The sequence below is a fragment of the Neolamprologus multifasciatus genome, chromosome 8 (assembly GCF_963576455.1).
Source record: "Neolamprologus multifasciatus chromosome 8, fNeoMul1.2, whole genome shotgun sequence".
Taxonomy (NCBI): Eukaryota; Metazoa; Chordata; class Actinopteri; order Cichliformes; family Cichlidae; genus Neolamprologus; species Neolamprologus multifasciatus.
The window spans coordinates 15,883,859-15,894,048 of NC_140446.1; the positions used below are offsets into that span (position 1 = coordinate 15,883,859).

Here is a 10,190-nt window from a genome sequence, read left to right on the forward strand (position 1 = left end):
CCTTTTTGATTGAACATGACCTCAAAGTTAACCTTTGAACTCATAGAAGGAACAAGTGTTTGTGGTGCCGTGTACCACATAAAATTGTTTCGAGGTCAGTAAACACAAACGGAATTCATACATAAGGCACACGGGATTATAAGGGGCACTGTCGATTTTCAGGAAAATCAAAGGATTGATTTTAAGTGTGCCGTATTTTCCAAAAAACAGTAATAACGATGGCCCGCTAGCATGCTCTACCAAAAAAAGTGCTTTGTTGTGTATCTGACGGAAGAAAGCCAAACCAGTTCCACACCACTGACGTTGCAGCATTTTTACAAACCAGTTCTGGTTCATCCGTTTCATTTAACGATCCACTTTCGCTCTTCTCATTCTGCGTCGCCGCCATGTGCGTATGTAAACAAAGGCACTGCGCATTAAATACAGTATATCAGATACATGAACAACACAAAGTCTTACATATAATTACTCAAATGCCTGTCTGAGTAGGAATGTCTAACCTTTTTTAAAAGCCTCTTCTAAATCAGTAAAACAAAGAGATAAGTGCAACTCACGCCACCCCATCCCAAAGGCCTGGTTTCCACTCATTTTAAAATGAGACACCACCAGCAGTCTGTTCCAAAGTCCTAAGGGTTGAAAGAGTGGGTCAGTAAAAGTTTTAACATGTGCCGGGGTGCATTGCCATTTAAATTTTAAAACTGACTCGAAAGTCAACAGGGAGTCAGTGAATATATATTAAAGTTAGGGGATATGAGATCTCTTTCTGGAAATATTAAAAGGCACGCAGCTGCATTTAGGACAGATCACAACCAATTATTAGTCCAAATCTGCAAAATAACTAGTAACTAAAGACTTAAAATATATTTAGACTCAGCTCAGCTCTAGGTATCACTGCGAAAAACAAAGGCTGTGTTAAACGAACCAGCAGGGCTGGTGATGGTAGCGTCTCTTTCCTTTAAAGTGTTCAAAACAGGCAGTTAGATAAAGAGCGTTCAGCCGTATGATACAGAATTGAAAGAGTATGTTTATTTTTTTTAAGAGTTAACGTGTGAGGATGTAAAAACGCATTATTTCCTTAGCAGGTACTAAAATAACCTCAGATGAACAACAAATATTGATATTACATCATTTGTTAGTTTTTTGTTGCTTTTGTACAAGACCAAAGTGGAACGTGGGGAAAACCAAACACAGCACAAACACCTCATGCCAACTGTTAAACACGGTGGTGGAGAGGTGGTGATTTGGGCTTGTTTTGTGGCTACAGGTCACTAAGTTGACCATGAACACCTCTTTATACCAAAGAATTCTACAGTCAAATGTAAGGCTATCTACTTGACAGCTAAAGCAGGTCAATGATCCAAAGCACATCAGCAAATCTACAACAGAATGGTTGAAAAATAAAAGAATGAAGGTGCTGCAATGGTCAAAGCCCAGACTTCAGTCTGAGTGAAATGTTGTGGAGGAACTTTAAGAGAGCTGTGCAAAACAAATACTTGCAAAACTCAATGAACTGAAGCAATGTTGTAAAGAAGAGCTGGAGAAAAAATTCTCAAGAATGATGTGACAGACTGATAAAGTCAAAAAAAGAAAATGAATAGCTAGTATTTCTGCTAAAGTTGGTTCTGCAAGCTATTGTATCTGGGGGTGTCTGGTCAGGACCAGATGACATGGTTTTAAATTTGGTGGGAAAGAAGGTGTACTTTCATTTTCACATTGTGAATATGCTGAGTAAAAACCTCATTAATGAGGTTCAATTCATCTGTTTGCATCATAAGGGACCTCAAAGGACAGAAACCCCATCACTGGCAAAAACAGACCCTCATCTGACCAATGAACTTTCCTGATATACTTTTTTCTTGGCCCTGGGCCATCGGGTCATCGATTAGGTTGACCTCTGAAAACATTTGGCAGTTTTTCAGTTAGGGCATGTAAAGTATAGGCGTGATACATCGCTTGTCTACTGTTAAATATTTTCCTTTGTCGTCATCAAAAATGTTTTAAAAGAGGAAAATATGATATAACGTTTTTAAGAACCAAATAAAAGAAATACAGATGTTAAAGGTTACAGCTGAAGGACAATGTCATAATGGGTCATTACTCCCTTGTATTAACTGTAGTGTCAACATTTTAATCAATAAGCTTGCACTTCAGCAGTTTGCATGGAACATATGGAGTGGACACCATTCCCAACTTTGTTTTGAATTTTTCAACTTGACATTGTGCAGCCTGAACTATACTCAAAATCTAATCTAATTTTAATTTAAACCAAATTAGAAAGCTGAAATGATAATTTGATGTCAACAGGGAGATCTAGTGCAATGGCTCTGAGCCCATTTGTTCTGTTATCAATGCTCGTCATCGATTTTCCGGTCGGTTCTTCTCAGCTATAGCGTGGCATTGATTGGTTTCCAGTGTCGGGGAAAGTTGCACAGTCGCATGCGAGCAGCAGGACAGTCCTCCACTGCGTGCCAGAGTGAAGGCTTCAATACTGACATCTGCAGCCACAACAGAAACACCGAGTACTTTTGTTTTACTCAAATATGAAAGAGGAGACTGAATGTTTTTGAAGACACTTGTCCAAAAAGTGTTTGAAATTATGGATATTTTGGATGCATATATATGGTAAAGGAACATCTTACTTTGAAGTTTCAAATCAGGTATGTCCTGTTCACTTTTAGTGATGTTTGACTGAAGATTTGATTGACTATTGAAAGATTGTTCAGCTATGTAAATCCTGCCTTTGCCATGCAGGGATTAAAGTATTGACTCCTTGCACTATGTGGGGGCATAGTATTTTGGGAGGGGCACAGCTAGACTTGCATTCTGGGAAATCAGAGTACTGAGGAGTTTGTATTAGGAAACAGAGGTGTATCAAGAAGTTTTCAATAAGTGTCTTTATAAACAAAAGCACAATAAAGTAAATTACATCAGGCTTACAATAATAGTAATCTTAATACACTAACTATTGTAATATTATGAAAAGTCAAAATTCTTTATAGAAAATGATCAAAAAATATTTTTGAAACCAGCTTGGATGTGATCTCTTTATTCTAAATATAAAGAAGTGTTTCTCTAATCATATAGAGGACAGCAAAGCTCAATGTCTGACTCAGACCTCATGAAGGGTGGGGGACCGGCCATCAGGAGTCCCGAATGCCGTTCGTCTCCGACTCCTCGAATGGAGTTCCGCGGCTCCTTCAAGGTGGGGGAGCGCTCGCCCAATGTCACAGAGAAGGTCACACAGGTATGGCAGCTAAGAACCTCACATGGGATCTGCAGGTCCCATTTATGAGATCCAAATGACTGAAATGTATTGCCATTAATGATCACATTCACTGCTGACCTGGTTCAGTCCATCACTGGATGTGAAAGTAATCATGTTTTTAAATACTGAGAACAAGATGGGCTCTAGAAAGTTTCCATGCTGGAAGACTTCTGTTAATTAACCTTTTAGTGGAAAAATCCGTTGGTGATCAGGTGACTGGTTGTATTCATCATTGGGTGTGAAGTAGAACCTAAAACTGAGCCACAGTTAAATTAACACCTACTGTTAACACTGCTGGACCCCTAAAGCTCAGTGACCTGCATCACTGCTCTGTGGGATCATGTGAGATGGATTCAAAACAAATGGAAGCGGCATGTGAACTTGCATGGGGGTACCCGGTGATCCCTGTCTCTCTGACTGTCAATAATCTAATTTATCTGTCTTTTTCATAGAGTTATTTGCAAAGTTGGTGAGATTAAATAATATGATATTGAGGGTATAGGCAGAACTCAATGACAGTGAAAGCACATGACCAACTCATCATTATTGCCTTCCAGCAAACCAACATCCTGCGTTCAGTCAGTTCTTAGACTGTTGATAAACTTTTCTGCAAGTCTTGTGTCTGCTGAAAGACACTAATGACAGGATGGTCAAGGATTTGTTGGACCTACAAGGTTGCAAAACTAAAGCACGCAGCCTCCAACGAGAACCTGGTCAAAACAGTACATGCTCTAACAAGGTCTGTTGGTTAGTTTATGAGAGAGATTTAATAGAAACACTAATATTTGTTTTGTAGAAATCTAGGTTTACTGTTTTCCTTTGCATGCAAAAGATTAGGTGTTCTTTTCATCAAAGAAAGAACGGATTTGGGTACATGATGGATATTTATTCACCTTCTGGGAGAAGAAGTATATTCCTCAAAATCAATTAAAACAGCACTCGTTAAATATTTTGATTTCCTTGTGAAATAGGTAAAGAAGCATACTGATGAATTCTTTATATGCTTAGGTTCTCTCTTTGGAGTCTGATGTGCTGCCTGAATACAAACTCCAGGTACCAGAAACAACATGGTGGATCGTGCTTCACTACAGCCCCTTTAAGGCATTTTGGGACTGGATTATTCTCCTTCTGGTCCTCTACACAGCTGTTATTACTCCTTACTCAGCTGCCTTCCTGTTGGATGAACATGGGGATTTACGCCAAAGGAGTTGTGGCTACACATGTAACCCTCTAAATGTGGCAGATCTTATGGTAGACGTGCTGTTTATTGTGGATATAATCATAAACCTTCGGACGACCTATGTGGACCAAAATGACGAGGTAGTCACACAGCTGAGCCAGATAGCAAAGCATTACATCAAAGGCTGGTTCCCTATTGATTTGTTTGCAGCAATCCCGTTTGACCTTCTCATTTTCAGATCAAGCTCGGACGAGGTAAGAATTCTGATTCTTTGTAAAGCTTCAAAGGTTTTTATCCTTAAGTGTCTAAACTTTAAAAGTTGTTCCCTATTGAGTTTCAAAAGTTATTGAAGCATCCCTGTCTTACATGTTCCCTCTTGTTCATGGATACCAAAGATGGCAACCTTAACAAGCCTCCTGAAAACAGCTCGGCTATTGCGATTGGTCCGTGTGGCAAGAAAGCTTGACCGATATTCTGAATATGGTGCTGCTGTCCTCTTCTTGCTCATGTGCACCTTTGTACTCATCGCCCACTGGCTAGCGTGCATATGGTATGCCATTGGCTTTGTGGAGAGGCCGTACACTGAGACTGGTTGGCTGGACAACCTGGCTGAGCAACTTGGAAAGGCGTACAATGAAACCGACTCCAGCTCTGGTCCTTCAGTCAAAGACAAGTACGTCACAGCTCTGTACTTCACCCTGAGCAGTTTGACGAGTGTGGGGTTCGGTAATGTGTCTCCAAACACGAACTCAGAGAAGATCTTCTCCATCTGTGTCATGGTCATTGGATGTAAGTTGAATAACCCATGGTCATTGTATGTAAGTCTTTAGTTGGGTACTGGTACAACCTTACTATTATTACATCTGAAATGACCCAATCCTGTTTGTCTTCTTGTCCTCTTTCTCTTCTGTATCAGCTCTCATGTACGCCAGCATATTTGGCAATGTATCTGCCATAATCCAGCGGCTGTACACTGGTACAACCCGGTACCACACCCAGATGCTGAGAGTCAAAGAGTTTATCCGCTTCCATCAGATTCCAGGTAGTCTGCGCCAACGACTAGAGGAGTATTTCCAGCATGCATGGACATACACAAATGGAATAGACATGATTGCTGTAAGTAAACAAAATGGTAATGCTCCTTTGATGTTCTTTATCTCTCTTATTGTTACGTATCTTCTGACCGTATTTCTTTGTTCAGGTGTTAAAGGGATTTCCAGAGTCTCTGCAGGCAGACATCTGTTTGCACTTGCACCGCTCTCTGCTACAGAACTGCAAGGCTTTCCGAGGAGGCAGCCAAGCATGTCTCCGTGTCTTATCTGTGAGATTCAAGACAGTCCATGCACCTCCCGGAGATACTCTGATTCACTATGGAGACATCCTCGACTCTCTCTTTTTCATCTCACATGGTTCCATCCAGGTCACCAGAGATGATGTAGTGGTGGCCATATTAGGTAAAGCTATGTAACCATACATTGTTTTTACTCCTCTCAAAAATGACCTTCTCAAATCAAATAAATCTTTGTCCTCTTACAGAGAAGAATGACATCTTTGGTGAGCATATCCACCTTTATGATGAGCCAGGGAAATCAAGTTCAGACCTACACACCATCACCTACTGTGAACTGCACCGCATCCTTAGGGATGACCTTCTTGAGGTCCTGGATATGTACCCAAGCTTTGCAGACAACTTCTGGAGGAACCTGGAGATAACCTTTGACCTGAGAGATGTACATTGACAGTTTATTGTAACACACTTCACCTAATGCTAAAAACAGATATTTTATACTGTCACTTTGGTGAGATAATACATTTTTTTTTTCTGTCGTCTTTAGGCTGATCAAGAGCCACCAGTAATAATAGCTGATGATTCTGGTGATGACTGTGAATACCACCACAAACCAAGATGCAAAATACACTCACTGGACTGCAGAAATAGGCCAGGTGAGATATGAAATGCATAGAAAGTCGTGCAAACAAAGTAAACAATGTGAAAAGCCATTGCAAATCCTGACTTAAATGGATGGACATGGAATCATACTGAGATTGTCCATGCAATCCAAAGATGCTTTAGACACGCCTGTAAAACAGGCCTTAGAGATTTGAAAAGTGTTACACGCCCACCACCACCACCTGTGTTTCAACTTGACTTGTAATTGAGCCATCTCTGGCTGCCTGACACCCCAAACTGTGGGTGTCATGCGTGGGAAAACTGTAACTGAAGGACTGAAATGCTTTTCTTTGAACAGATGGAATTGATCACGAAGACTCGTATCCCCTTCAGGCCTGCCATCAGTCATTTTCTCATGCCTGCTGGGAGGACTGTTGTAGCTGTGGATCACCATGTTCGCAGGCAAGTGAGGACTTTGAAAAACCTCTTGCCCATGGTGCCAAAACAGAGCATTACTCTGCAGAAGCTGTCAGGCAGGATTACTCTTCATCTGCACTACAACTGCACCCCCAAAGTGGCACCTCAGTGGGGAAGGATGCAGTGTTTGACCGGGGTCCCCAAGGTAGATGGCAGTCTTGATTTTGTCATGCAATTGCAAGATATAAATTTAATTGCAGTCTTGATTGTTACCCTGTTTGAAAGGTTTTGGTTGTTTTAAACGTGTCACTTTGAAGCACTGTCTTGATATTTTCCTCAGCCTCATCTCTGAATGTGCCAGGGATGTATCAATACTGGTCAGACAGACAATCACAGCAGTTTTCCAGTTATGCCTGGCGATCACCTTCTGTCCACAACTCATGCCACCCACCACCATTCACAGAAGAAAGGCCCAGGGAACTTGAGACACGCCTTGAAATTTTGCATTCACAGCTCAACAGGTGCATTTGCTAACGTTCACCTTTTGAACTTTGCTACTTCTGAGAAAAAGATACGAGGAGTGACAGTGACTTTGGCTCAAATGTTGCATTGCCTAAATTCCCTCAGTCAATGAATTTTCTGTGTTATCTTAAAATAAGTGATGAGTTAACATTTACATCACCCAAGAATCTTGAAAATTTGCACAAATTCATTTTGCATGTATACATCAGCAACGTGACGAGCCTTGCTGTAAGTAATAGAACCAATGGCTTAGCGAAGGAATCCTGACGTAACCCTGAGCATTACATTTCTACACCTGAACAATTAACATATCTGTAGAGGGTTTCTTTAACAAGCAAAAAATTCAAAAACTATCTATACTATATTCATTTCCATATGAGCATCACTCCAAGCCATACTTTCTTTAGTTCCATCTAAGACTTTGAGCACTTTTTGAATTTTTCTTTGTCAAAATCTGACTTTATGCAAAAAGTTAAATTAAATTCCAGTTTTCATGTCTTGGGTTCAGCACAGAACTCAATTGAAATCAACAGCAGAGGGGAAAATATTCATGGCTCTCCAACGACTTTGTATTATGTAGAAGTCCCTCCTTACTCTTTGTTTGTTACCCCCAAAAACCAAACAACTGGTTAATGAGTATACATTTTCCCCTTGTGACAGGTGGTTACCAGATGGTTGTGGACTGGTCTGTAAGCCCATATGACTAGGCCATTAGCAATCTATTTCCCAGCAACTGCTACCAGCCTCCAGAAACCAATTGCCAACCAGTGGAGGATTACATATTTTCTCTCACAACTGGTGGTTACTAAATGGTTGCAGACCAGTTTCTAGTCCTAGGTGTAATTGAAATCTTAATCACTTGATTCTACTCTATTATCATGATCACTGCATGTCCAAAATGGTGAAAAGTTAATGTCACATGTTTAGTGGTTACATGTCTCCAAAACCTCAGTACAAGCTTGCTATATGTACTTAACTTCTCTACAGCTAACTGAAAATAAGATGCTAAAATCTTCCTGAAACATAGCTAGCATAGCATAGCAACATAGCATTTTGGACAGATAACATCATTTTGTTAGCTTTTCTGTTACATATTGCACAGGCAATAATTTTTCCCTGCAGTGAGGGTAGTTTTCATAGTACGATAAGTTACATTACATTACGTTAGAGTCAAAATTTATCATATTTGGACAAACATTTTGAGCCCTAAGTTATCAGTTTATGCTTGCAAGCTCTAGTAAATTGCAGTTTTGAGACTATATGTTAAATTAATGCTAAGTAAAATATAGAGAAAATAATCAAATTGAACTCACCAAAACTAGAATCAGACATCATGGATCTGTTAAGTTATTAATTACATTAACTATCTACACAGCTAGCCATATTACATGCTCTAAAAGGCATCAGCACTACGAACACATTCAACGGGGGCGGATTGTAACTTGGGTATATTCATATTTTAAGAACAGCCAGGAGGCTATTGCAGCCTGCATTGGCAACCACCTGTTTCAAACCAACACGTCATCAAGCAAAATCAGCAGGACGTAAACATGACATTATTTCTGGTGTAAATTTAAGCATGTAGCATTTGGGTCTAGACATGCAATTTATTATCACTTTGCTTCATTCTTCTCATACTTCCGCCATCTTTTAATTAGTACCTCTTATTTCCTCAGACTGGAGACTCGCATGACAACTGACATCAGTGTTATTCTGCAGCTTCTCCAGAGGCAGATGGCCCCTGTACCTCCAGCTTACAGCACTGTATCATCTAGTGCTCTCCATGCTGATTCCCCTGGTCTGTATGGGGCTGGAACTCCAGTGCTGCATAACATGTATCCCATTTCCTCCATACAAATGGACAGCCTAGCACAGACACAGGTATGGTATCAAACCAAAAAAAAACATGACAATTCATCAGTTAGGCCAAATATCTGAAAAACACTGTTATATATCTGAAACGCATTTCATCTTCTTTCATCTCAACATTTTGTGCTTATTTACTAAGACCTCGGCTGAGGCAGACCTTAAGCAGACTAGCAAATCCCAGGATTCACTGTCCAGTGGGATCCACGTGACTGCAGCATCTGATGACACCATGTTCATGGCTATCACCCCTGAAACTGACACACATACTGGGCTAACTCCTCAGCTACTCCAGCCATCAGTCAAATCCTCCCTGCTGGACAGTTCCAGGCTGTGTGGTAACCTCCGCTACCCCTCACTACCAGAGAGCCTGGACATACAATCACGATTGGCAGAAATCCAGAAACACCTCTCGGATCCTGTCCTCCCCATTGTCTGACAGTCAGTGTCACCTACTTCTTAAAGACATTTAGAAGGAGCTCTGTGACCAGTCCATCCGTTTGTCATTGAAGAATTATTTATAATTACACTTTTTACTTTACTATTACTTTGGACATTGGACAGTGTTGAACACAGACAGTGCATGCAGACAAGGATTTTACACACTGCCCAGCCAAAAAACAGCAGTCACCATGTGGATTTACCTAACCAAATACGAAAGACCCTCCCACTGGATTCGGGGTCTAGGTTCGCCAATGTTATGTGCCCAAAAAACGAGGTCAGCTGACTACCTGAATATCCAGAATGATTTTTTTTTCTCTGATGATGGCACGGGAATATACCAAGATGACAATGCCAGGATTCACCAGGCTCAAAATGAGCGGTTCAGGGAACATGAAGGATAGATTGGCTACCAGAGAGGCAAGACCTTAACCCCAGTGGGAATATTTGGGTGTGCTGGAGAAGACTTTAGCAGTCTGACTCCCCCATCACCCATCATCAATACAATTTGTTGGTGAAAGATTAATGCAATTCTGGATGGAAATGAATAATAATTATTCATTTCCATCCAGAATTGGATGGAAATGAATGAGAGAACCTTCACAGAC

The 10,190-nt window shown here is 40.7% G+C and overlaps 1 protein-coding gene across 2 annotated transcripts; it reads left to right on the forward strand.

Annotated features, from left to right (window-relative positions):
- Positions 1-123: 123 nt before the first annotated feature.
- kcnh6b (potassium voltage-gated channel, subfamily H (eag-related), member 6b) lies at positions 124-10,134 on the forward strand. 2 transcript variants are annotated; one of them, XM_085170325.1, is made up of 12 exons: positions 124-2,657; positions 3,087-3,244; positions 4,274-4,699; positions 4,841-5,234; positions 5,362-5,561; positions 5,647-5,899; positions 5,982-6,175; positions 6,281-6,389; positions 6,695-6,958; positions 7,094-7,274; positions 8,952-9,156; positions 9,284-10,134. In XM_085170325.1, exons 2-12 carry the CDS (start codon positions 3,101-3,103, stop codon positions 9,578-9,580), a joined length of 2,667 nt encoding a protein of 888 aa, XP_085026451.1. In that variant the 5' UTR covers positions 124-2,657; positions 3,087-3,100; the 3' UTR covers positions 9,581-10,134. The 2 variants fall into 2 exon arrangements, with proteins under 2 accessions (XP_085026451.1, XP_085026452.1); XM_085170326.1 differs by having other exon boundaries at positions 8,995-9,156; positions 9,284-9,393.
- The last annotated feature ends 56 nt before the right edge of the window (positions 10,135-10,190 follow it).